Raw genomic sequence first — 27,894 nt, 5'->3', positions numbered from 1 at the left:
CCAGTCGCAATCGGTGGTGTCTAGAAGGTACGTTCAGGGAGAAAAGCCCAGCAAAGGCCAGACAGGCCATGCATTTGGCCCACTGGGTCCTGAGGCTGGTGGACCTGCTCTTGCCCAAAATCGATTTAATAACCTCACTCCACCCCTTCACCTGGCGATGAGATGCGAGCGGCTGCTCTGGGTGAATCCAGCCTTCACTCTGAACATCACCGCCGCCATCCCGCCTGCCTTTCTCATCACGGAGTAACCCGCACCACCTCACGCTAACCCGCCAGCTCCGGGGCAGGCAGCGGGGCTGCAGGAGGCTCAGCCCCGCGGCGCTGAGTGCAAAATACGACATCGCGCAGGTCGCCCTCAGGGAACGCGGCGCCCTGACCTTCTCTCGCCAAGCGACACCGTCAGCAGCTGGCGCCGCTCCAGGGCCGTGGCGCCGGCTCGGAGCAGGGGGCCGCGGCTGGCTTGAGAGCTTAGCCCCGCTGTAGGCTGTTAATGGAGAGGAGCCGTGGCGCGGGAGAGCGAGGGCCGTGGGCAGAGGGAAGGGAGAGCGGCCGTGGGGAGCCCCGCCGGGCTCGGTGCCGCATCGCCCAGCGCTCGGGACCAGCGGTGCACTGAGAGGAGTAGGAGCGCGGCACCAGCGCTCACAGGCGGTGGGGAGCCGGGGGCCGGGCGGCCGCAGCAGAGGTGCGGTGAAGGCGGGGAAAGAAGCGAGCAGCCCCCCGCCACCGCCGTGCCCCGGCAGAGAGAGAAGGAGGGAGGGCGCTGTGCGGCCCGGTCACGGCAGCCCCATCCGCGCTCCCCCTGCCCAGCCCCGGCCATGAATATGTAACTCCCCTCTATTTCCCGAGCTCCATTGCGGAGGTTGCCGCTCGCCATATTGTGCTGCTGGGGCTGCGGTCCACCGCCGGCGAGAGAGGGCGGCGGGAGCGAGCGGCACAGTGAGACGCGGCGGCCTGAGGCGGGAGCCCCGCGGGCGGTGAGCTCAGGGCGACGGGTGAGGGCTGGGCCGGGCCGGCTGCGGTCGCCACTGCCGGGTCTCTCCCCCTAGTGGGGCAGAGAAGGGTGCGGAGCCGCTGGCTGCGGCATGGTGCTCCGGACGGGTGTCTGGTGCCGGGAGCGCTGCCCGAGCCTGGTGCGGGTGAGGCGGAGGAGGGGCTGTGCCTATCTGAGGTGGCTGCTATGGCGGGGTGGGGGTGTTCCGCAGTGGGCTCTCCTCCAGGCTGCGGGGCTGTCTGAAGGGAAGCCGTGGTCAGGCTCTCCCGACCCCGGCGGGGCAGTCGCCGCGCAGGTGGGTGCGCTGCTCGCCGCGGCGTCAGGCGGCTCTGCTTGCTCGGTGTCCCTGTCAGGCTGCCCCCCAGCTCCGCCGCCCGCGGCTGCTCGCCCCCCGCCTGCCGGCCCCGCACGATGCGGGGCTGCCGGGGCCGGCGGTGGGGCCGCGGGGAAGACCCGGACCTCTTCTGCCTTCCTTCAGCCTCGTGCCTTTGGCGTTGCTGTAGAGCCACGGGGAGCTCCGCAAGCCCAGAGCTGTCCCTGGGGTCCGGCGTGCGGCGGGAATATAGATAAATGTGTGTATGTGTGTGCACACATACACTCTGGAAGCTGCAGGGAGAGGTACCGTATACAGCTTCGTATCACAGCCGCATACCGTAACACTAGCCCAAAGAGTGAGGCACTGCCAAATGCCTTACTTAGGAAGGGAGAGCTGATTAACAGAGCCACAAGCCATTGTTGTTTTTACAAATTGCCCCTGCTTAAAATACGTTATGTTGAAATACATTATATAGGATTTATTGCTCTGTATTCCTAGTCTTTTGTTTCTCTTAGAGCCCATGCACATCACCATGCTGAACAGTATTTGCAAGGCGTGATGCTGATAAATGTACTGCGAATGACCTGACTGCTCTTGTGAAAATGTCATCGTTTCCAGCAGGGTATCAGGTGGAGAAAGGCACTGTGTCAGGAGCTGTGGCTGTGTCTTCTCCCTTCACACTCACTGTCACTGATTCCGATATGAATTTAACACCTGTTTCTTGCCAACTTTTATAGTCAGTGGTAGCTGGCTCGTCAAAATCATTTGCCTTCCTTGGACTCATCCCATGGCATAGCATATATATGAAATGAACACTCTGAGCAATATTCTTCTTGGGGCTTTTGTTAAGCTATTCGTTTTTCATATGCTCTTCCATGTAGAATAATTGGATCAAGTGTCTAATTCCCTAAAAATCCATAGGACAGCCAGTGGAGAAAGATGATTTTCAGTATGATAAATCTTAATCCAGTCTTGTTTGGAAGTGTAGCTCCTTATAGCTCTGTGTAATAACTATGCATTGCATGCAGGCTTTTAAGGATTAAAGGAAATTGCTTGCATTTGAGAAAACGTGACTGGTGTGCGGGTGAAATTATTTGTGCTTGGGGAAAATTCTTTAATCAAATATGTCATTCATTTGGTGACAAAGGCTTGATTTGTCATTGGAGTTCCCTCCAGAGGTACTCTCATTTGTATTCATCTATGTTTTCATTAAAAACTTTTATAATGAGATAATTTGACTTTTTAATACATCACATCAAGCTCAGGGCTGGCATTCAACTTGTCAGCTAAGACAGAGGCACTCACTTTGAAAGTAGTAGATATCGATAAGCAGTATATTTTGCATGAAGAGATCTGCTTGCTTGAAGGATTAGCTTTGTCAATTGTTTGGAGATGGGAGGACTTTTCACTGGACAGATGTTAGTGTGAGCTGTAGTGTTGGGTGGCAAGCTTTGCAGCTGGTTCTGACTCTGTTACCGTACCCTTCAGTGGTGATGTAAGTTTAGAATATTTTTAGACCTTATTGACCCTGTGAATTGTCATTTACAGTGTTTAATAAATATTTTCTGCATTTGGCTTCATAATAATAGTGGGACACAGATTTTTTCATTGGAGGAGTTTTTTAACTTCTTCAGTAGCTAAAATTTTAGCTTTGGCTTCAAAGCTTTGAAACACCAGCCCTACTGCAGCTGCCAAGAAAAACACTGCCTGCAGTATCTTAGGTTGAAATAATATGCATGTGCCAGTGAAATAAATTGCATGGGTCTCCCTTTATCAGTGACACTTTGTGTTTTAAGAGTGACGCATGGTAATATGTTGAGTATAAAGACTTGGTTGGGCATCTTAGGTGATAAGAGCAGTTTTCTGGCATTTTCAGGGTTGTGTTATCATGAAATAGAAATATGGTTGGCACCTTTAGGAAAGCCGTCAGTCTTACATGTGAAGTAGATGTTGGGGTGTGTGAATTTCTTCAGCTTCTTTAAAATGCTTATCTTTCCCTTGCCTAACAAAATGAATGCAAGGTGGGGAGGGAAGCAAGGGGAAATAGGGACTTCAAGAAATGAGACGTAAGTCTGCAAGAGCTCAGTTGTATTTTTCTTAAAAGGAGCACTGGATCTACTCTTAATGAAGCACCAGTTCAAAGAACATTCATGAAAGAAGTATCAGAGTAAAGGGATTACTTCCGCTTTCTTTTTTTCTTTTCTTTTTTTTTTTTTTATTCCCTTCACCTATTTTTTCCTGAATAGATCAGCAATTTAATAGTGATGCAAACAGAAAGGAAAGAGATTGGAGGGAGGGATGTTGTTGACCCTCAACTTGGTTCTGCTTATTGATGAAAATAACTGGCCTTTGAAGCTGACCTTAAATTCTTAATTTTCTGAGGAATGAGCAGCGTTTGGTGTCATGGAGCTGTTTAGGCTTGTTGCAGTGGAGAAATATTTTAGGAATTACTCCAGTCTGCCTACCCCCTGCTTCTGGATCATGAAGCTCTCTTGTGATCAGCTGGGAGCAGTAGTATTCTGCTAACTAATTAAAAACCTAATCCATTCTTTACTCTTCATCACTCAGGGTTAACATTAAACTATTTTGGATGAGTACTGGGTTTAAACTATGAAAGTATTGCTCCTGTAGCACTGTTTACAAAATGTACAGTTTTATTTGAGAGTCCTTAAAATACAAATTGTATTTAGCTATTACCCAGCTCCAGATGAAAGCTGTCTGGCTGCCAAATTAACAGTTTTGTTTCTATATATTTATTGTAGCTATTAAGTCAGTCATATACGAGATGACTCAAGTCTTTCTTCTTCTCTCTCAAGGGTTGGGGGGGGGATTTATTTTCTGTTGATTAATAACCAAGCCATCTTTTGTTCTCATTAAGAAAATTATATCACTATTGGTTGTGGCTAGCTTCACTATGATAACTGCTAAGCGGGTGAGAAATTTTTGTGGCTAACATAGCTCTGGAAAAACTAAAAACTGAGCATATTTCTTGAATTCAGAATTTCTCCCACAATGTAAACTCATTAGAATACTACTATTTGTATTAATAAATGTGAGGGATAGAAGGTATGTTGTATGCTGAAGAAAAGGATAAGAAAGTGGCAGTACATACAAGTTACGGTATATTTGGGACTACACATACCTGTGACAGGAGGTTTGTTTTTTATTGGAGTGAGTTGTATTAAAACTGCAAAGTCCTCAAGGTGAAATTGAATCAGTGCATTTCATTATGACCACCAACAGTGGGTTGTGCTTTGGGTAAAAAAACAGCTGCATGATTTATTTTTGTTTCCCTTGGTTGGTTTTTCTTGATTGATTGGTTTGTTTTGTTTTCCTGCTGTAATCGTAGCTGTAGAAGTGATTCCTACCAGCAGTCACCAGTCGAGGACTGAATTTCTTCTCATTCCCAATGTAAAACCTGGAAGTAGACTAGTTTTCTAGAGACCTAACCTTTGCTGCTGAACTAGTAACAGCATTAGTGGAAATGGGAAAGATCACTTGAATAGTAGTACAAGTATGTTCGTAAGATTTCTAATAAAATGTACAGCAAACTAAAAGGTGAAGAACAGGGGTATTTAAAAGGTCAGACTTAACCTTATTGATTGTAGTGGTCAGTTCTTGCTTTTGGTAGCTGTTATTTCAGGGAGACTTTGGTTAGCCTTAGAAAATGTGCCAGCAGTGCTGTGAGGGTAAGAAAGTACTGTAAAAACAAAAGGACTAGTTCTGAAGGATAATTCTGTGGCATGGGGGTACACTGCACAATAGCAGGGCACAGAGTATTTTGATACGGTCACAACCAGGTGAATGTGGTCTTTTACTGCAGACTGTGAGTTCCAGTGCCCTATAAACATGCTACTAGAGAATTAATTTTAAAAGAGGGGGGGAAAAAAAGTAAGTCTGATTAAAAATATCCTAAGGTAACATGTATCATTCCTGGCCTGTTTGTATGTATTTAGTTACTGTGACAGATTCAACTTTTCTGGAATTTGAAGGTTTGCTTTTGTTTGCTCCCAAAAGTGTTTTATCCTTCCTACTCTAGTCTGATACAGTATTGAAATGAATTTTAGGCAAGCATTTTTGCTTTTCTCCTTCACAGTTGGTTATTAATTCTGAAGTTTAGAGTTGATTTAACTCTTAAGAGCTTAAGAACTTCATTTTTGAAACTCATCTGAGTAGTCAGACACACAATATACAGTAGCATGCTTCATAATATGAGAAACTTTGCATAAAATTTAATAACTGAGAAAATTGCAATTCTGCTCACTCCCCCAGAGTCCTGCTTAATGTTGTTACTTCACAGGGCTGAATTATGGCTTGGTAATGAGGACTGGATTATGTCTTGGAAATGGCTGTTTTCCTTTTTATATGGGTTGTTGGCGAAGGTCTTTGGCACAGTTGAGGTCAAGTGCTTGCCTGATCTATTGACCCACATCAAGAGTGAAAAACTACTGTTCTTGTAACAGTTTTGTTTTCGCTCCTGGCAGGAGGCATTAATGTTTTGTCATATTTTAGTACTTGCTTTGGACAAGATACAGGGAGTGTGTCAGGCTAAGTACCAGCATTTTTTAGATTTAAGGATTAAAATAATCTTACTACCTGTTGCATTAGAACAGTGGGCAATGTTTTTTGTTTACCTCTTTTTTTCTTTCTTTGCTTTTGTTTTTTTTTTCTTGTACCAAAACCTGAAAAGTTTTCTACTTAATCCTTCTAAGAAATCTAAGCATTTTAATTTAGGAATAGGCTGGTTTTGGAATGTGAAGAGTTTGAGCATTTGCAGGTATGACAGCTAGAGGAAAATGGGTAAATTCTGGACTATCTGGAAGCTACTAACATGATACAGAGAGAGTTCTCTGGAAATGGTGGTAACTTTGTGTATTCAGTTTTTGTAGCTGAGGAGATGTCTGGGAGGGTATGATACAGAACTGCAAACAAGAAGTTGAGCATTAAGGACTGAGATTATTGATAGTAATGGAGTGATCCAGGAGGCAGTGTGAAAAGGCCCCTGATGCCCTTAGCAGGGAATATAGACATCATTAGAATAAACTTGAATTTGAGCATCAGGTACATAGGAGCAATGTATATGGACATATATAGTGCTTATACACAATTATACTGCTATAAATACACAGAGAAGCACCAACTTAAAATCACATATTTCTGTCATGTCCAAAAGTATGTGACTGTTCTTAACACTGGGATGAAACTACCTTGAGTAATGAGAAGTTTAATTTGGTACTTTTTTTTTCTTAGTGCTCTTGCCATCCAAAATGGGAGAAATCTCTCTCTTTGGTCACTTCTGTTAGCATTAGATTAATTGAATTCTTCCATAGGTGGACATATGTACAGCAGATGGTTTGTATGAGGTCATAGCACAAACGTTTCTAAAGGCCAGGGTGAGCAGCTTGACAGCCAGATTGGAAATGCTGCCATACTCCATGGATCAATTCATTTCAAGTCCAGTAAACTGTGAATGGCAATTAACTGCAAGATCTCACATCTTAAGACACCAGGCAAAACGCTTTCTTCCTTAGGAGGATAAATACAGTGAAGAAACTGTAAAAGACCATGTGCTAGCAAGATAGTGTGTTTCAGAAATGTCAATGTTAGTTTTTTTTTCTCCTCTGTCAGGTGTCATCTGTCCAGTAGCTTGATGGATGTTCCATAATAACAGCATTAGGTTTTGTTACTTGGTTTTCAAGGAAGGATTTTTTTTTTTTTTTTATGTTGAAGAAAAATGCCTATTAAGTTTATGGGGCAGACTGTGTGAAAATGTGAGTTTGGGAGTAGTTATAAGGAAAACTAAAAACTCTGAACTAGTGTGATTGAGAGGGACAATCATGTTGCAAAAACATCTGTAGTGTTGCTGACTGTTGAGGCTGTTAAGCTGCACCGGTGCCTCAGATTTCTCTGCATTCCTCAGTTTTATTGGCTGCTTTGGGGCATTTTTGAGTCTGTGGTCTTGAATTAATTATAAACCTTTTTTTACCCTTTTTTTTTTTTTTTTTTTTTTTTTTTCCCTTCACCTCTTCCCGGCTGCTCGTGCTCTAGGGCAGAATTGAGGTTGTCTGTCTTTGCTAACTGCTCTTTACACACTAACAAAACTGTATTCCTCAGTTTGACCATCTGAAAATGCAGAGCTTTATAATGCTTGCTTTGGGAATAAGCGTAGCTTCCCTAATTTTTATGTACTTCCAGTGCCAAGTGCCATAAAGTACCTTCTCATGTAATCAAGTCTCTTCTAGATGAAAAGCTTTGTTGTTGAAAGGAATGGGATAAGAGGAAAAAGTATGACTCTTTCTAGGATGACCTGTATAATGGATTTAAATGAGCTTTACATGTTGAGAAATATAGGCTCAATTTTAAGTAGCAAATGAGAGAATCTGGCAAACTGTCTTAAAGATTATGTGCTTTCAAGCAGTCTGTAGGAATGCATACTTGTAAATTCTCCTAGTATGCATTCCGGTGACACAATATTACAAAGAAAAGGAGAACGTCATTTTTTCATACAGAAGAGGGTGGATTTGTATTTTAAATGTAGAACTTGGCACAACCTGTAGTGTGGGGGACATCTGACACTCATGTATGTACAAATAGCTTTATTGTATTAGTAACTTCTTCACTGTGCCAGTCGATCAGTTATCTAACATTCCGTGGGAGTTGGATGTACCCACCTGAAAGTAAAGTTTGTGCTTCATTTTAATGTTAGTTTTCTGCTTTTATTATAGCAAAATTGTTTTCTCAGCCATAGTGGGGCTATGTTGATATAATTGATCAAAACATTTGACTGTTAATCTCTTCATTTAATTCTGTAAATAAAGTAGGAAAATAGTATAACAAGGAACCAATGCAAACATTGTTAAAATGAGATTGTCAGAATGGTTGTCACATCATGCCTATTTCTCAGTGTGCATTATCATATCCTTCAAGAGTAACTGAAATTGGAATGACTTAAAGTAGTGAAAGGGTAGACCTGCTTTAAATTGCTTCATCACATTTAAACATTGACCATGATGTGCACTGCAGTCAGATTGCTTGCATTAATGTACATTATTATTTACAGTAATGTATAGCCTCAGGATGGTCCCAGCTGTTCTTTATTTTCATACATTTTTATTCAGACTTAGTTTCTGTTTATTTTGTTTAGCTCACAAGCGGGTTTCCAAGTTTCCTCTTTGAGAATGAAATACAGAACTCCTTAAAATGGACCTGAGGAAAAAGGAGAGAGGATACTTAGCTGCATGTCTCATGGCTAATAGCTTTCCTAAGGTACAGGTTATAATGTCAGCCTTCAAGCAATCATTAATGTGGTTTTTGTACCATCTTTCAGTTGTCCAGCGAAGTAAGGGCAGCAGTTGAATCTGCAGTGAAGGTAGATGGGGATTTTTCTCTAGGTTGACATAATCTTCACTCTTGCAGTAGGTTTGGAGAGAGGTGGAAGAGCAGAGGCTTCCTGGAAGCTTTGGGTGGTTGCAGGGGAACATAGGGGTAACACTGTCTTACCTTGTGGTATTTGGGAAGGACTGTTTGGCACTTGTGAGGATTTTGGGGGGGAGTGAAGGTGCTAGTTAGCGTTGTAACGGTGCAGATGGTTTTAAACATACAGTAGCAAAGCCGAGCTCAGGATGGTGCCCTGACAAAAATCTGATTCCTTTCTTATTTCCCAGCAACACTCTTGCCCTGGTGTTGCTGGTGTGCTGGTTTCGTCTCTTTCATAGAGCATGTAACAACAAGCTGTAGCTATGTCTCTTCTCCCTCGTGATGTGTTGTTTGGTTTTATTTGTTTTTGTTTTTGGTTTGTTTTTTTTTTTTCTAATTCAGTGTTTCTATGCCACAAATACAGTCCAAGGATGTGTCTGTTACATGTATTATAAGATGGAAAGCACAGTGTAAATACTTGTTATTTGTTGTCAGATTTGACTTCTGAAGCATATAATTGCTACTTGAAGTTTCAGCTTTATTGTTTGCATTAATTTGGCATCTTTAATAGTCTTTTAATTGGCTTTGATTGTGTTTCTATTTAACGTGTACAGAAGTATTTTAAACACTGGCTTTGGGTAAGCATCGCTAACCACTCACTTTTGAACATAGTAGATTGTTTACAAAGGAGCTCACGTTACTACAGAGTATTAACTGATAAAGTGTTTGGTAATAATTTTGAAATTAGCCTGTGAATGTACTTTTAGGTGTTCTGTGATAGTATTCTATCTTGGTAACTATTCTCTTGGTAACATTCATTTTGTAATCTATACCAGATCTTCACGAATTTGCAGACTGACTACTAATCTGTTGCCACTCACAGCTCTATTCTAACAGCTACGAGTGTTACATTTGGGCAGATACCTTCAGTTCTCAAGGGGCCTGCTTTTCAGTAGCTGGTCAAAACCCAAGGCAGTTTTGCTTGCTCTTGGTCAGCTTAAGTGTACATACAGGAGAAACTGTATTCTCAGAAAACATCAGGAAAACATAATTGTGTGGTGTTTTGGAGCTTATTTGTTAGTTTTCCAATTTAAACAAAAATACCTAGTTGAGACTTTCACTGCTGATTCCATAAGTTCTCAGAAGATACTTAAAGAAAGTGTTCTTTTTCTTAAATGGCTTTATGGGTTGGAACTAGATGATCTTAAGGTCCTTTCCAACCCTAACTATTCTATGATTCTGTGATCCTATGGTTATGTCATGTGTTTATGGAGGAAATCTCCGTCTTAAGCAGACTTGCTGGATATTTTTTAAAACATACTAGGGATCTGAATTCCCTTGTTGCTGTTTTCACACAGTTCAAACAAATGCATTCTGCTTTGTATAAAGCTAGTGGGTCACTATAGTACACCAGATACCTTCTGGTGTTTATTTTGTGTGTAAGAAGAATACCCATGTAATATTCAGCCACATAGATTGTAAAGGATGTGTGGAGTGTGAGAGGGTCCTGTTCAGGTTTCTTCAGCTTTTTATTATGGCAGTGCTTTATTGGCTGATTAGTATTGGTTGCCATTGATTTTTCTTGGCTGTGTCACTTTCTATATGGCAAAACTAACTATAAATGTCCCTGGTAGTGAGATTCTAACCCTATAGTTAGAATAATTTAGGTTGGAAGAGATCTCCAGAGATCATCTAGCACAATTTCCTGATAAAAGCAGGGTCAGTCGTATCAGGTTGGTTGTGACCACATCCAGTTGGGTGTGACTGTCTGCAAGAGTAGACATCCCACAGCTTCTCTGAAGCAACCTCTTCTTAGCGATCTGTTTGCTGTGGCTTTATGCCTTCAGTATAGAATTAGTTTCCCCTATGAATTTTGCTGCTTGACACTTAGGAGTTTACTCTATCTGTCCATATGGCTTTTGTCATGGCAAATACTTTCTTATTTTGTTTTTGGTAGTTTATATTATGTTATTTTGCTTTATGTGTGGCTCATGGTATGAGTCCACAGCACAATCTCCTGAAGATTTTAAATGGGGTTTTAATGACTGTAAGAGATTATGATGGATACCAGATCACATTGTATGTCTTGATGGCCGTAAGGCTGACAGCTTGAACCGTGCATGTTGAAGGTGAGCTGCACGACAGAGGTGCTGTGTTTTGATTGCAACTCTGAACGTGAATTAATGAGCTTGAGTTTGTTGTTAGCATAGATCACAACTGATTGTGTCGAGAGAAGATGACTTTACACATGGCTAGTAGAATATTGAATTCAATTTACAAATATAAAGAAGTTAAAACCTTACCAGTAAGTGATGTTGTGACATTGAACTTGATATTGGGAGGACAAGGACTGATAGCTGAATGAGCTAAAACCACTTTAGTAAGACGTTCCTCTCTCATGTTTATCCCCATTTGAGATCAGTATATAATTATCATGAGTGCGATATAAACTTGGTGAGAGACAATTTGTGGAGAGGTGACAATATGAGTGAACAAGCAGAAGAGGCACAGACAAATGCAGTGACATACTTGTTCAGGATCATCAAGCAGTTAATTTCAGAGCTGGGAACAAAATGAGCTCCAGGCCAGAACCTGATTCAGCTGTCTCCCAGGGATTTTGAGATCCAGAGATTAAAAAAGCTTCAGAAAAAAGCTAATACTAAAAGCACTAGATTGTAATCTAGTACTGGTTGTCCTAGATTACAACTGGAGGTAAAGCAACCTGAGCTGCCAGTGAACTGCAGTGAAGATAAATTCTTTCAAATAGTGTCTATCCAGAAATGTTTGGGTTATTTTCAAATCACGCTCTTAGCAAGAAAGTAAAAGCAGAAAACCCTTGTATTTCACAATGCTTTAATTGAATAAATTGAAATGAATGATGGAGTTGAATACTTTGTCAAAACATGCAATTTGTCCTTAATACTAGTTAAAGTATCAGAGAGAGTAAAACGTAAAACTAATCCTGTTACGTTTCCAAGTAACTGCACTATGATACCTATTTTTAAAAGAACTAATCCCTTGGGGGGGCAAAAAAAAAAAAAAGAAAAGGAATGGTTGAAGGTGCTGTTGAACTTGGCATATCAAATAGGGGTCTAACTCTTCCTGGTTTAAGTCTAAATATTTATCTTTTAAAACTTGGAACAAAGATCATTTGATTTCTAAGGATTTAATAGTGTGTAAAAAAATTTTTTTGAAAGAACATGATGTAATTTTTTTCCTCAAAAGTGGTTTTATTTGTGTGTGTGGTTGTGGTTTGGGTTTTTTTGTGTGGTGTGCTGGTGGTTTTTTTTTTTTTTGGTTTGGGGTTTGGTTTTTTTTTTTGGTAGGGTTTTTTTTTTTTTTTTTGGGGGGGGGTGGGGGGGGTTTCCATGGAAGTGTCAGAAATCAGTTACACTGTTTTGAGCTAAATAGCAGTGTCCTGGTTCCAGCTGGGATAGAGTTAATTTTCTTCCTAGTAGCTGGTGCAGGGCTGCGTTTTGGGTTGTCAGAGAACAATGCTGATAACACACTGACGTTTTAGTTGTTGTTCGGTAGCACTTACTGCGGTCAAGGACTTTTCAGCCTCTCATGCTCTGTCAGAAAGGAGGGCCACAAGAAGCCTGGAGGGAGCAGAGACAGGACGCCTGACCCGAACTAGCCAAAGGGGTATTCCATACCATGGCATGTCATGCCCAGGATATAAACTGGGGGGAGTTACCCGGAACGGGCTGATTTCTCCTTGGGGATGAGATGGGCCTCGTTTAGCAGGTGGTGAGCAACGGTGGTGTGCATCATATTATTCGTTGTAGGGGTTTTTTTGTTTTATCTCTCTTTGTTATTTCCCTTTTCATTATTATCATTATTAGTAGTATTAGTATAGTATTATACCTTAATTTTTAAACTGTTCTTATCTCAACCCACAGGTTTTACCTTTTTTCCAATTCTCCTCCCCATCTTACTGGGGGGGGGTGAGATTGTGGCTGCATGGTACACTTACAGTTATCTCTTCCAGCTGCTTGGTGCCGTTCCACCATTTCTCTGATCTCAAGGTGTGCTGACACAACCATGAATGCAGTTGCTCTTTAGCCTTTGCCTGGGCTAAAATAGGCACTGCAGAGTGTTTCGGAGGATAATTCAGGTTGTGAGTGATCTCTGATGGCATCCAGTAGAAAGTCCCTGCTCCCTGGTTAAAGCAGGACCACCATCAAGGTTAGTTCTAAGCTAGAGCTCAGGAAATCACAAATTTTCACAAATGGCAAATAAGTCTGAGTGGTTATACATTGGTGAATTTGACAGTGGTAAACGTCTGAAATGGTAAAGTAGGGAAGAGCAGGAGCAGTGACATGCTGCTGCTGAGATCCTCCTTTGGCTGCCTTGTAGCCAGAGAAGCCAGCCAGCCTGCCTGCAGCTCTGAGTGGACTGAAGTGTACTTCTTGCCAGCTGGAATTTATATTTACTGGCCAGTTTCAGGAATGGGATACCCAAATGCCCAGCCTGCTGCGACTCATGACTACATTTGAGCAATTAATTAAGGGTATTTCGGTATAAGAGCTTGTAAAGTGGATGTGGTGTGACAAGTGCAGATGTTGCTCTGCTGGAGTTTTTTTATAAGCGCATTGGAAGGACTTGCTGACATAAATTCCCCAGTCAGCGAGTAGGCAGATCAGAGGGGCTTTTCTGATGGGGTCTTTCATACTGTTATTCTTTTCTGTAACTGACTGTTTGTTTTCCAGTGCTTCAGGAACAAGGTCTATTTTGTTACATTTTTAAACCTCAGCCACTTGTCTTCACATTTGTTTTACAAAATAGTCTGCAGATGGATGAGCACAAGGAGCGAGATTGCATAAGCCCTGTTTTCCAAGGAAATACAAATTAAATAGCAAGCTTTTCAAATGAAGTTATGTGGTGCTTTTTATTGAAGCTGGCAGGCTCATCTCCCAGCTCTAGTTAGGGAGCTGTTCCACTTGTGGATAAAGTTTGGTTATATAAAGTTGATCAAAAGTTTCTGAAGCTCCTTAAAAGCACTACAGGTGGGTTTTATTTTACTTTGGTTTTAATATTCTGGCAATGTGGAGAAGTCAGAAACATTCTGGGTACAAAGAAATCAAAATTTACATGTTCTGATAATTCTTAGTGATCTCCCTGTCTTATCTTCCAGTTTTCATCTATAAAAAACACTAAACAACTAGGCAAGTAGTTTTATAACCTAATAGAATCATAGAATCATAGAATCGTAAGGGTTGGAAAGGACCTTAAGATCATCTAGTTCCAACCCCCCTGCCATGGGCAGGGACACCTTGCCCTAAACCACGTGGCTCAAGGCTCTGTCCAACCTGGCCTTGAACGCCGCCAGGGATGGAGCATCCACAACCTCCCTGGGCAACCCATTCCAGTGCTTCACCACCCTCACTGTAAAGCACTTCTTCCTTATATCTAATCTAAACTTCCTCTGTTTAAGTTTGAAACCATTACCCCTTGTCCTACCACTACAGTCCCTAAGGAAGAGTCCCTCCCCAGCATCCTTGTAGACCCCCTTCAGATACTGGAAGGCTGCTATGAGGTCACCACGCAGCCTTCTCTTCTCCAGGCTGAACAGCCCCAACTCTCTCAGCCTGTCTTCATATGGGAGGTGCTCCAGCCCTCTTATCATCCTCGTGGCCCTCCTCTGGACTCGCTCCAACAGCTCCATGTCCTTTTTATGTTGAGGACACCAGAACTGTACGCAGTACTCCAAGTGGGGTCTCACAAGAGCAGAGTAGAGGGGCAGGATCACCTCCTTCGACCTGCTGGTCACGCTTCTTTTGGTGCAGCCCAGGATGCGGTTGGCTTTCTGGGCTGCAAGCGCACACTGAAGCCGGCTCATGTTAAGCTTTTCATCAACCAACACCCCCAAGTCCTTTTCTGCAGGGCTGCTCTGAATCTCTTCTCTGCCCAGCCTGTAGCAGTGCCTGGGGTTGCCCCGACCCAGATGTAGGACCTTGCACTTGGCTTGGTTAAACTTCATAAGGTTGGCATCGGCCCACCTCACAAGCGTGTCAAGGCCCCTCTGGATGGCATCCCTTCCCTCCAGCGTATCAACCGAACCACACAGCTTGGTGTCGTCGGCAAACTTGCTGAGGGTGCACTCAATCCCACTGTCCATGTCACCGACAAAGATGTTGAACAGGACCGGTCCCAACACCGATCCCTGAGGGACACCACTCGTTACAGCTTTCCAACTGGAAAATAATACTGAATGTTAGCTTGTTTCCCTTTTTTCAGATGCTGTTTGGAACTGGGGAGTGGCAAGGAGTCAAACCTGATGACATTCATAGTGTTTCTGGTTCTCAGATCTGTGATATATTCTTTTGGTTATATCAGTCAGCTCTTGCTTTGATAGCGACAGATGTGCGTACAATGTAATTATGAATTTTGTCCTTACGAGTTTTACTGTGCCTTGAAGACTGAGTCAGTCTGAAGGATTGCAGGTGTCCTTAGAATACTGTCCTCTGGCTATATCATAAATCACAACAATAGTACTTGTTATTAGCTCTGAGAGAAAGATGTTTGGTCTGCCTACAGGAATGTGGCTTTTCCCCCTTTTATCACCCTGTTGTGTGGCTGGTTGCCCTCCTCTTATATCCAGAGGGTATAGACAAGTCATAAAGGTAAAAATTGATAAGAATGATGAAGTTGTGGTGTGTGTTAGAAGATTTTTCAAAAACCTAGTGATGAGAAAAGGCTCACAGGGGGTACCTGGCTTCACATTGTTCCTAATGCTAGCATGTGTGACCTGTGAAGAAGAGATCTGGTTGTCTTTATTTAGAAAGTGGAAAAGATCTGATCAACATGTTTGAATTGACCATGTTTCCACTGATGCTCAGATTTTGACTTTGGATGTACCAGAGGCAGAGGAAGTGTTTGCTGGTGATGAAGTGGATTATGTGAATCTGTCCAGCTTTAGGGCCGGGGTTTTCCCCCTTAAAAATTGAAAGTGGTATCACTGCAGTCCTTAGGGTGAGAATGAAGCACTTGGCATCTGAGATTAGAAGCCTGTAGAATTAAGTTGATCAATTATTTATCATGACACTTGTACCATGTCTTCTGCAGCGTAGCCTCAAGCTTGTAGGCAAAGTTGCAATATAAATGATAGTGTTAATATACTTGTTCTCGAGATTTATAGGTTTGCTGACAGTCTGGCACTGGAGAGCTGCTTTTCTATGTTAGCAAGCGTAGGCCTGCAAGTTTAGGCAAGAGAGTTACTTGTGCATGGGACAATGTCTTTACTATGGGGCTGCTTAGATGAGCTCTTTACTGTGATAGAGCTCCGTAATGTTTGGAGCAGGATTTTCTGTTAGGGCAGGTTGGATTTAGTGGGACTTAGTTGTCTTAGTCTGCTGCAGTCTTGACTGTATGCTTCAGCAGATTTTGGGAAGGGTGTGAATGATTAGCAGCTTCACAAATTTCTTTTGGTAGTTGGAATGATAGTTAATTGAATATGTTAGCTTTAAAAACACTCAAGAGCAGTATCCAGTGCAGACACAGAATAATAATATTGGGTCTCTGTTACAACAATTGACTGTCAATAACACATAACAAAAATCCTTATCCCAAAGGACTTCACTTCCTGTATGCCTGGAATTACCTTAAATAATAGTGGAAATAATAATAGTGGAAATAATAGAATAATAGTGGAAATTAGAACTATTTCCTTTTTTTGCAACGAGTATGCTTTTCAATGCTGTTTCTTTACTGAGATGTGTCACTTAATACCATAATTAAATCCATACCTCTGAATAATTTAAATAAAATGTCCTGAATCCTGACAGGACAGCCCAATGCTTGGCCAGACTGGGAGCTGACAGTCTGCAGCTGGGTTGTGGTGGCTTGTCACTTTTAATGGCGATGTGAGATCTTACTTTTCTGATCCACACAGAGAAACATGTTTCTTGTGGCAAGTAAACTATTTTTAGGGCACAATATTTATATAGCAAAAATTGGAGTTGACAGTCTGTCATCTCCTAATTATTTCTTTTGACACGTCTTCAGACCCTTATTGCCTATTAGACATAACAGTGGACTTGGCTACTTTGTCAGGTGTTGTTTTTTTTTTACCCTCTCCTTTTTTCATCAGGTGAGAAAACTGTAGTTTCTGTGCCTGGGTAAAAGTAGATATAATAATCTTTGCTGCACTCTTTCTCTTGCTTTTCCCTCAACAATTAATTAAAGCTTATAAAGCAACCTTGTTCTCCAGAGAGTTTGACCCTTTTGCTGTAGAACTTCATGAATTGGAAAGTGGATTATAATGTATCTGGCAGATGCCAATACATTCTGCATTGGCTGCTGATTTGAATGGTCTGGAAATACAAACCTAGGTTAAAAAAAAGAAAAAAGTGATAAAAAAGGAAGAAAGCACTCTGCTTTTTCCACCTGGTAGAAATGTCTGCAACTACAATCTGTCTCTTACATGGTTACATTTATTTTTTAAACATACCACACAGTCTGGGATAAGTTTTCCTGCCTCAAGGGAGAGATGGGGAGGACTGCCCCCTCTCCCACTGTAAGCAAATTCTGCAGCAGTGGTTGTGGAGTGTATCAGTGGTCTGTTGAGTGCTGTTATTTCTGGCCCTGTCTCTTTCCAGGAGTACCTGTCTATCACTACTGATACAAAAAAATGAGTGAAACCCTGATAATGTGTGTATGATTTGGGTTTCTGAAACTTAAAAACTTCTGACCACCCCCATCCTCCCCCACCTCCCCAGGTCATTGCAGATCAGGTGCACACCAACTGAAGCCCAGGACTGTGCAGTAAAACTGGAGCTCTTGATTGAAATTACCCAGTGACTAGGTTTTACTTGACCTTTAGAATTCTCTAAAATTCTGACTGGAAACCCCTGATGATGTATTTTCAGGAGGAAAAAGAAAGGCATTATAGCATGCTTCCAGTGAACATGTTTAGCTAGTTCACCGTGTATAATTTTGACCTTCCACTTGGTTAGGAAGTACACCCTGTTTGACCCATACGCACATTTGTAAGTGGATGTTTTATGAATGTTTTCCACATCAGGTGGCATTTGCAGCTTTCACATCGCACAGCCGAATTTTACGGCCTTCAGTTCTGTGTCACTTTTGTTTAACAGCCTTAACTGATTTTTGCAAAGTGTTCATGGCTGACTGACTCCCTCTAATTTTTCTGGAGTGCTACAGAGCACGAGGTTAGCCATGTGTAACACAGCGGAGACTGGTACTTGGATGAACAAGGGTTCTTCCTGTGTTTCTGCTTTGTTGGCACAGAGACTGCTGTGACTCCACACTCACCAGAGAAGCCTGATCAAGAGAGCGAGCTGGCTCCTGTAGCCAAATGTGCAGGAGTGTGCAACTTGCTTCTCTTTTTCTTTTCAGCCATGTCTCAAGCCGTGCAGACGAATGGGACACAGCCTTTAAGCAAAACATGGGAGCTCAGTTTGTATGAATTGCAAAGAACGCCTCAGGTAATATGTGCTGAAGAGTTGGCCTTTATGGCAGGGCTTTTTAAAATACTTTTTAGAACGTGAAGCTTGATGTTTGAGATTGTCCTTTAGGGGTGTTAACTGCCTATTCTAAATTATAGAATATTTAAAACCAAAATTTTTCCAAACCAAAACCTCTCTCGTAATATTAAAACCAACCAACCAAAAAAAAGTTGTTAGGTTTTTTTTTTTCCCCTTTCTTTAGCAGCATGTGTGTGTGCTTAATGTGGTTGCGCATGTGTCTTGTTTTTGTCTTTTTACTGTATTTCTCTTTAAAGGAATAGGAAAAACATGCAATCTTTCTGAGAAAGCTACTAAATTCTGTTAAAGAACTTGTACTTTATTTTACGTTAGGAAGCAATCACTGATGGCTTGGAAATAGTTGTGTCACCCAGGAGCCTGCACAGTGAACTGATGTGTCCCATCTGCTTGGATATGTTAAAAAACACCATGACAACAAAAGAATGTTTGCATCGCTTCTGTGCTGACTGTATCATTACAGCCCTCAGGAGTGGGTATGTAAATACTATTACAGGGAAAAGGGGTTTCATTTTATATGAAAACATGATCAAAGAAATCTGTCAAGTCCTGGGTGTTGATGTGGAACAGTTACGTGCCTGTGGACTGCATGTGAATGTGTAGCACACCTTCCATATTTCATTCTTGTGTGTTCAGCTATCTGTGGCAGACCAGATCTCTTTGTTTCTTCATATGAAAAATCATCCTATAACTTTCTTGCAAGGAGTTAAAAACCTCTTTTGTCTTTTTTCTTTTTCTTTTATGATCCAGTAACAGCAAAACAAAAATATACATTACTTACAAAAATGAGTCTCATTGCCCTTATTCTTCCTTTTCCTAATAATAAATTGCAAATTGTGTCCTTTCAACTGTATTCCTGCTTCCAAGCTTCAGTACTGAAACAACTTATGATAAAGTACAAATAATTTTTCTTGTATTCTTCAGTTACAAGTTCACATTTTCCCAAAAGCAATGGAATTCTGAGGTAACCAACAGCAACTAAGTCAATGATGCATCTATTCTTGATAATGGCAATTACCTGTGTTCAGAGGTCACACTTAATTTTCTGTGCCTGTGTAAATTCTGATGAGTAATGTGCAAAAATACATTAGAGAGAAACAAGAAAGAATGTAAAGATACCAGTGTTTCAGCTGTTCAGGCCTCTCCCTTTAAGAGGAAAAACATTGTGTGAACCTGGCATTTTAGTTAAATGGGAACAAAATGTTAGGAAGGAGAAGACCTCTTAATTTTTGCAGTAATTAGTGCTTGAACTATAGAATAGGTTCCTTAATCTTTGTTTTGTCCTATAAGTGCCAGAAAGAATATGCTTAAATATAATTTCCACTAGACATGCATTTTTTCTAGGTGAAAATTCAGCCACAGGGTTAAGGGAAGAACTGGTTTGCAGAGTGGAACTATTGAACTCTTAAATACAGTTTGCTTAAACATACTTTAAAAACAAAACAAACAAACAAAAACCCCAAGAAGCAGGGACATATGTTTGGGGTTTTTGTTTAAATATCTGTAATTTCCTGATCTGTCAAAAGATAGAAGCCCTATTCCAGATTTACTATAAACATGCAGTGTTAGTGAGCACTTTGACTAAGAATTGCAGCATCAGGACAGACTTGTCCTTGCTGGAAAGTTAGTATTGTTTTCTTCCTTCTTGTTCATGTCCAGCAACAAAGAATGTCCCACGTGTCGTAAAAAGCTAGTTTCAAAAAGATCACTGAGACCAGATCCCAATTTTGATGCTCTCATCAGTAAAATCTATCCAAGTCGCGATGAATATGAAGCTCATCAGGAGAGAGTGCTAGCAAGAATCAGCAAGCACAATAACCAGCAAGCTTTAAGTCACAGCATTGAGGAAGGATTAAAGATTCAAGCTATGAACAGGTATGTAATCCATGTAATTTGTCCATGTGTAACCTTGTTTGTCTTTACACTAAAAATGGTCTGTCCTTACTCCCTGTATAGCTTGAGATTTCTTTCCTCTGAAGTCTGCCAAAATAGCTTGTAACCTTTTATCTACTAATAGAAACCTTTGTATCACTCCCTGCAACTTCTGTGGCAGCCTAAGGTAGACACATTTCATTTTAGCTTTACCAAATTATGGCTATCGTGTCTTAGATAATAAACTGTAATACAATTAATTGTGTTCCAACATATTACCATTACATACAAATAAGTGCACATAACACCAGAACTTATGGTTTAGTTGTGACTTAATTCACAAGGCTGGAATATGTGTTGTTCACACAGTAGTAAAATTCTGTATTTAAATCTAAGAGAGCCAGCTGGGATGGAGGCCCCAGATGTTTTGTTGTGGTGAAGCATGGTGTCATTTATATTTTTAATCACATATGGATTCATATTTAGATGAAATAAAGGTCTGAAATTGCCTGAAAAATAAAAAGAACCATATGAAGTTAAAAATTATCTTAAAACATGTCTAAAACCATGTCTATAACATGTCTAAAAGGTGTTTGAGGGATAGGAAGAAATCCATAGTCTTGTCTATGAGTTTGGTGGGGTTTTTTTAGTAAGAAAGAATTGATTTATTTTTTTGATTAAACTTTATATATCTCTGAAGCTTGTGCATACAGCACATTGGATTAGTGTTTATTTCTACCTATTTCTGATAAGGTTACAGAGGGGCAAGAAACAACAGATTGAGAATGGTAGCGGAGCAGAAGATAACGGTGACAGTTCACACTGTAGCAATGCCTCAACACACAGCAATCAGGAAGCGGGACCTAGTAATAAGAGAACCAAAACATCCGATGACTCTGGGCTAGAACTGGACAATAACAACACAACTGTGGCAATAGACCCCGTAATGGATGGTGCTAGTGAAATTGAATTAGTCTTCAGGCCTCATCCGACCCTCATGGAGAATGATGACAGTGCGCAGACAAGGTAAATGTCTTCTATTCCTCTGCATGAATACTGCTGTTATTTTCTGGTGGTTTTGTTTTCTGTCGCTTCTTGAGGCTTTTAAAAATCTATTTACTTTTGGTGATGCCACATGCTGCTTAACTATGTACACTCTTTCCCTCTTTCTGTTTCAAGTCAGGTAGATGGTACTGCTCAACGATTATCAAAAATACAGTAACAATCTGGTTTAAGCCTTTGATTGCAGATAAAGATGTTTTTAAGGGTTTCTAGTGTTGCAGTTCACAGTAGGTACTAGGATGATGGTAGAGTATCAGCCTCTTTCTACTTATTCTAAGATTCTTTGGGAATAAACAAACCATGCATGTCAGCAGTTTTCAGAGCAGCTTTGTGTCAGCAGGATTTGTGGTTTTGTAGGCTGGAAGCTTTTCCTGGCTTTTTTTTTTTTTTTTCATGATCCAGTCCAAGCACAGACTGCAAATTTTGGATCACAGCAATGAGCAGTCTCATGGAGTTTCCTCAGGTCTCTTCCTGGCTTCCTCTCAAGATGAAACATATCTCTGTAGTGTCTTTAAATGTATTAGAAGTCTCAGCCAGCTTTTCTTTTTGGTTTGGAATTGCAAGAGAATTCTTGGGGTTGTTCTGAAAGGCAAAAAGAAAGCCAAGCTTCTAGGAGAGGCCTCTGCAGCATTTGTGTCAGCCTTTAATTCTTGAGTGAAGAACTGAAGTGAGAAGAGACTATGAGACAATAAGTGACTTTAAGAAAGAGCAGGGGTGCAGAGAGTGTCTTGTGTATAGCTCTCGCACCTTCATGGCTTTCTGTCCAGACACTCAGACTGTACCTATGATCAGGTTTCAGCAGTTGTGAGTAGTTCTCAAAAACCCTTGAGAACCTGTTCTAAGGTTTTTCATTTTGAGCAGATGACAGGGCAGTACTGTCTTCTCTCTACAAAAGAGCAGGAGGGCCTGTGAGAGAAGTGTCAAAGAGATGTAAGGGCACTTAGGAGCAATTTAATTTGGTAAGCTGCTTGCATGTCAGGGGTGAAAGCAATTATAGTTCTTGGTTGTGAACTGTCTTTAAAGGCCTTTCACACTTGATGCTTAATATTTGGGGTTCTGCCAGCTGTCTTGTTCCCATACCTGCAACTCAAATGTCTGATTATCTTTGTGGTTGTTGTGACAGATACATCAAGACCTCAGGCAATGCCACTGTTGATCACTTGTCCAAGTACCTAGCAGTAAGATTGGCTTTGGAGGAGCTTCGTAGCAAAGGAGAGTCAAACCAGATGAACCTTGACACAGCCAGTGAGAAGCAGTATACCATTTACATTGCTACTGCCAATGGGCAGTTCACTGTGAGTAGAACTTGTGCCTAAGAGTAACACTGAGCATCAGTACATCTTTGATACAGATCTCATTAACATCCACTCGGGTGGTCTTTTCTGCAATTGCTCAGGGGTAAAATTCATAGCACCAGGTTGTTTATTAGAGACACAGATCAATTGCTTTTTAAGAAAATGTGTACAGCAAAAGCTTGGTTAGTAGAAAAGGAGGTATATAGATTACTTTGGGAAAATGCAGTGATGGCAGCAACTACGAGCCGACTTATGCCATTATTTTACAGTTAAAATGGAAGAGGAAAAATATTACTTCATCTGAGAATCTTGTTTCAACAGCAGAGAGCTCTAGCACTAGGAAGCATCTATTTTAAGGTGGCATTTCTCCACTTCCATGTAGGCTTCCACAGTTCCACTATGAAACAGCTGAGTATGCTTAGGGAAGAACCACTCCTCTCGGTTGCTGACTTCAGAATATAGATACAAGGCAATATCTCAATTAGTTTGATATCTGAGCCTGGTCTTACACTTGGGCATTTATCTGAATAAAGTAAGTCATATGATTAATCATAAAATTGTACCATAGAAGGGTTTGGGTTGGAAGAGGCCTTAAAGATCATCTAGTTCCAATTCTCCTGGTTGCTCAAGGCCCCGTCCAACCTAGTGTTGAGCATTTCCAGGGATGGGGCAGCCACAGTTTCTCTGGGCAACCTGTTCCAGTGCCCCACCACTCTCACAGAAAAGAGCTTCTTCCTAATATCTGATCTAAACCTACTCTTTCAGTTTTAAGCTATTACCCCTTGTCTTGTAACTATTTGCTCTTATAAAAAGTCCTTCTTCAGACTTGTAAGCCCCCTATAGATACTGGAAGGCTGCTATAAGGTCTCCTTGGAGCCTTCTCCAGGCTGAGCAACTCCAACTTTCTCAGTCTGTCTCCATAGGATAGGTGCTCCAGTCCTCTGATCATCTTTGTGGCTCTCCTCTGGACTCATTCAAGCAGGTCCACATCCTTCTTATGTTGGGAGCCCCAGAGCTGAATGCACTACTGCAGGTGGGGTCTCATGAGAGTAGAGTAGAAGGGGACCGTCACTTCCCTCGACCTGCTGGTCACACTCCTTTTGATACAGCCAAGTACGTGGTTGGCTTTCTGGATGGCATCCCTTCCCTCCAGCATGTTGACCGCACCAGAGTCTGGTGTCATCAGCAAACTTGCTGAGGGTACACTCAACCCCACTGTCCATGTTGCCAACAAAGATGTTGTGCCAGTCCCAACCCCTGAGGAATGCCACTTGTCACTCATCTCCACCCAGCCATTGAGCAACCTTTGAGGGCAACTGCAACTCTTTTGAGTGTGACCATCCTGCCAGTTCCTTAACCACTGAGTGGTCCATCCATCAAATCCATGCCTCTACAGTTTAGACACAAGGACGTTGTGTGGGACAGTGTCAAGACACTTTGCACAAGTCCAGGCAGATGATGTCAGTTGCTCTTCCTTTATCCACCAATGCTGTCACCCTGTCATAGAAGGCCACCAAATTTGTCAGACATGATTTGCCCTTGGTAAAGCCATGTTGGCTGTCACCAATTGCCTCCTTATTTCCCATGTGCCTTAGCATAATTTCCAGGAAGACCTGCTCCATGATTTTGCCAGGCCCTGAGATGAGACTGACCGGTTTGTAGCTCCCTGGGTCTTGCTTTTCTCTCTTTTTAAAAATGGGGGTTATGTTTCCCCTTTTCCAGTCAGTGGGATCTTCACCAGACTGCCATGACTCCTCAAATATGATGGAAAATGGCTTGGCAACTTTATCCACCAGTTCCCTCAGGACTCACAGATGCATCTCATAAGGTGCCATGGGCTTGTGTACCTTTAGGTTCCTTAGACAATCTCAGACCTGATCTTCTCCTATAGCAGGCAGTTCTTCATTCTCCCAGTCCCTGCCTTTGCCTTCTGTGACTTGGGTGGTGTGGCTGGAGCTCTTGCTGGTGACAACCAAAGCAAAAAAGCGATTAAATACGTTGGCCTTCTCCATGTCGCAGGTAACCAGTCAAGAGATAAGCAGATGCTTTGCATTAAGAGTCTATTTCAAACATGACTACAGGTTGTACCTTAGACAAAAGCAGAGATGGTTCTGGTGTAAATACGATCTACTACTCCCTCTGTTTGCAGAGAGAGGAAAGAGAAAAACTGAAGTTCACTTTATTTACAACTATATTCACTTTGCAAAAATGTTCTTCGGTGCTGTTTTAGTGAGACCAGCAGGGGTTCAGAACAGCTTGCATTGTTGCTTTTTGACGCCCAGTGGTTACCTAAGAACTTGTGCCACATTACTGTTGACTCCCTTAAGCTGGCACATTCCTCTCATTTAAATAGTCTGTTTCTACAGCACTACCCTTGCAAGCCATCAGACATTTCATTTCTGTTTTGGTGTTCTCTTCTAGGTATTAAATGGGTCCTTTTCCTTGGAACTGGTCAGTGAGAAGTACTGGAAAGTGAACAAACCCATGGAACTGTACTATGCACCAACAAAGGAACATAAATAAGCTGTGCTGGAAAACTGAGATGGGACTAACTCTTTTTATAGCTATGACTTCTTTAATATTAAAAGGAGGCACCACCATTACCTTCATGGACAATACACGTGATGCCTTCAGGCTCTCAGTATACTTATTAATATGATTAGACAGTATTCTGGGTTGTATTTAATTTAGTCTTTGTTTTGGGTTTTTGGTTTTTCCCTAGGAGACTAAATGACCTTCTCCAGTGCATTCCAGTGTTTGACATGCTTTTTTGTTCCTAATGCATGATAACTGAACAAGTGTTCCAGTTTGGAATGTCTTATTTTGTCCAGGTAAATCTGGATTTCTAATACATTTGACACAGTTATAGTAGCCTCTGTGAAGTATTGAGCATTGGATGGCTAAGTAAGTCTATTCAATAGTAACATATGCCAAGGAATGTGTTAAATGTTGTACTTTGCTAATGGTTATCCATATAAAAGATCAGTAGAGAATTGATTTCTGATAGTCTTGCAGCTAGAGGTAATCTGATTAGTCATTTTCTTGGGAACAAACAGAGATGTAGTGAGAAAACTGACACTTTAAAACCTTGCTGTTTACTGGGCCTAATACTTCAGTGTAAGGGGATTCATGAGATTGTTTGCTTTTTAATGGATATTCCAGTCAAAAAACAAAACAAAAACCCCAAACAAGCCAAACCCATAACTTTCCCATGTAGAACATTGCCAATCTTGATGCACACTGCAGCTTCCCATCTGTTCCGTGTTGTAGTGTCCTCACAAGCCTAATTGAAGAAAATCTGGCAGTTTTACAGCCCTACTATGTTCCCTATAATAACAGATTTTTATTGTGAATGTATTAGAATGTTCTGTAAAGAACTGTTCTGAAAAATTTGGGGTTTTTTTACAGCAAATGCCCAAAATTCCAGCACATGGGCATAATGCAATATCAAAATGCTTTGTTTTATGGAATTTGTGCCACTCCACCACCCCAGTTGTGAGCTTATCCGGGCTTCAGTTTGAGCAGGGAGGACTTCAACCATAAGCTGCTTGAAGTTTGTTTTCTTTTCCTTTTTTCTTTTTTTCACCATAGTTTTAACAAATATGGTTTAGCACTTTGGAAGACAATTTTAGTACTTGACAAAGTTTACCATTTAGTGTCTTAAATTTAGGTTCAAGTTTTAAAACTTGGCAGTAGGCTGTTGTGTTAAGTCCAGTACCTACTGTTGATTTGCATGTTAAATTCCTCTTCCCTCATTCTGGACCTTGCTGCCACTTAATGGGGGTTGCTTTACCTATTAGCATTCCATTTTAAGGGAAAATATGTTACTGTGAGATTTCCTTTGCTCTAAGACTTGCTGATGAATCTTGCACCCGTTTGCACCTGAAGCTAGAAGCAAGAAAAGTTGCTATGATAGGTGAGATGTATTTTAAACCATATGGTATTGCTCCTTCTTCGTCTTGCCTGTAGTTAGACTGGTTTTGGCATGTGGTACGTAAAGAAGGAAGTACCCTCCTATGGCTTGTGTCTTTCAAGCCTAGCACTTGTAAATACACATCCATTCTGACTGCTGTTTCAGATCAGCTGTATCCCAATGTGAAAACTGCACATACTTCTTTGAGTAACTTTTTTCTCTTACTGGAAAGACTTTCTTTTTTTGTGTCAGGAAATGGAAGTTTTCAGGCTCCAGAACACAGAGGGGGCAGTTTTTAAGGAACTATGTTATTCATGAATTTCTGGTGAAATATTGCATTGTATAGACTAGTAGTGCATGTCCACTAAATATAATCGGGGGTGGGGGAGAAGGGAGCAGTGATTATAAATGCTTCAAAATTTATGGGGAATCTTCTAGATTAGTTGCAGCATACCTTCCCATTGTGATAGCTAAGGTAATGTCCAGTCCCTTAAGCAAGAGAGATGTTTGTGAAGCTGAGCAGTCTGTCTAGGAGCTGTCTGTCACTTTGTCCCCAGTTCTTTAAAAAGTGTGGGAGAATGTGAAACTTTTATTTTCATGTTGTAGTGAATTTACTGAATATTTATGTTCTTTAAATATTGTATATATATAATGTAGTTGTTTGATTAAACCATTGATTGCACTGTGGCTCTTTACTCCTAAAAACTTTTGTTTTCTAGACAACTTTGCCCTTCCACCTTTTAAAGCCATGTTAAGAACATAATGTGTGCTAGGTACATGTAAGCCTAATAGCTCTAGTATTCAACTAGTCACACTGAAATTGTCAAACTGACAATAAAAGAAAAGATGTTAACAATAACCTGTTGGAAATTCCAGTGCTGCTTCCTCTTATAATTCATGAAAGAAACCCTTTGGACAGTTCTTGCTTGTTTGTTAGTGCTGCTGTGTTTGCGGTTGTCCGGAAGAAAGGGACCAGCTGACTTCTACTAGTGTTGCTCTGAGTCGAGTCTGGCCTCCAGCACAGTTAGTCCATTGAAACCAGCTGAGCTCCTGTGTGTGTTGCATGCCTTGAATGAGAAATGCAGGTCCCTATAAAAGATAGCAGCTTTTCCACGGACCTGTCATAGGTGCTGCTGTTCTAATCATGTCCCATACCATGAGAAATAGGATGAAGGATTTTCACAGCACTCAGGTTAAACCCAGCAGCTTTGGTTGCATTTAAGTGTGTATTAAGCAGCTTCAACAGAAACAGTGTAGTATAATTGGCACGTCTCACTTGGGTTAAGGTACTAGTCATACCTTCTAATAGAACTGAAAAATAACAGAGAAGCCCCTGAACAACAGCCCTGAACCAACACTAGTGTTCTGTTAACTAATTATTGCAGGACTGACCCGACCTGATGAACAACCGAGTCATCTGTTGAAGAGAAAGAGAATCCTCATAGGCCTGAGTTACAAACACCCCTTCTGCTGGTCACTTACAACAGGCATATCTCCTTGTCCCAGATTATGGACAAGCTTAAA

The 27,894-nt window shown here is 41.4% G+C and overlaps 2 protein-coding genes across 3 annotated transcripts in view; one reads left to right on the top strand and one right to left on the bottom strand.

The window, feature by feature from the left end:
* Positions 1 to 838, bottom strand: part of NIBAN1 (niban apoptosis regulator 1) — a 90,828-nt gene extending 89,990 nt beyond the window's left edge. Inside the window, exon 1 of the mRNA XM_030495826.1 lies at positions 152 to 838. Coding sequence (XP_030351686.1) covers positions 152 to 237 — 86 coding nt within the window. The 5' untranslated portion in view covers positions 238 to 838. The remainder of the gene's footprint in view (positions 1 to 151) is intronic.
* Positions 195 to 27,229, top strand: RNF2 (ring finger protein 2). 2 transcript variants are annotated; one of them, XM_030495848.2, is made up of 7 exons: positions 195 to 973; positions 18,083 to 18,171; positions 18,544 to 18,704; positions 19,888 to 20,103; positions 20,854 to 21,126; positions 22,286 to 22,457; positions 24,879 to 27,065. In XM_030495848.2, the coding sequence occupies exons 2-7, from the start codon at positions 18,085 to 18,087 to the stop codon at positions 24,978 to 24,980; spliced, it is 1,011 nt and encodes a 336-aa protein (XP_030351708.1). In that variant the 5' UTR covers positions 195 to 973; positions 18,083 to 18,084; the 3' UTR covers positions 24,981 to 27,065. The 2 variants fall into 2 exon arrangements, with proteins under 2 accessions (XP_030351708.1, XP_030351707.1); XM_030495847.1 differs by lacking the exon at positions 195 to 973 and adding an exon at positions 1,590 to 1,608 and having other exon boundaries at positions 24,879 to 27,229.
* The last annotated feature ends 665 nt before the right edge of the window (positions 27,230 to 27,894 follow it).

Source organism: Strigops habroptila, chromosome 8, assembly GCF_004027225.2.
Source record: "Strigops habroptila isolate Jane chromosome 8, bStrHab1.2.pri, whole genome shotgun sequence".
Lineage (NCBI taxonomy): Eukaryota > Metazoa > Chordata > Aves > Psittaciformes > Psittacidae > Strigops > Strigops habroptila.
The sequence above is the reverse complement of the archived record's forward strand: the minus strand, read 5'-3'. Positions and strand labels throughout refer to the sequence as shown.

Coding starts and splice junctions, on each gene's coding strand:
- RNF2 (XM_030495847.1), top strand. CDS start 18,085: ATGTCTCAAGCCGTGCAGACGAATGGGACACAGCCTTTAAGCAAAACA. Junction 18,705..19,887: donor ATTACAGCCCTCAGGAGTGG/GTATGTAAATAC, acceptor GTTCATGTCCAG/CAACAAAGAATGTCCCACGT. Junction 21,127..22,285: donor GATGACAGTGCGCAGACAAG/GTAAATGTCTTC, acceptor TTGTTGTGACAG/ATACATCAAGACCTCAGGCA.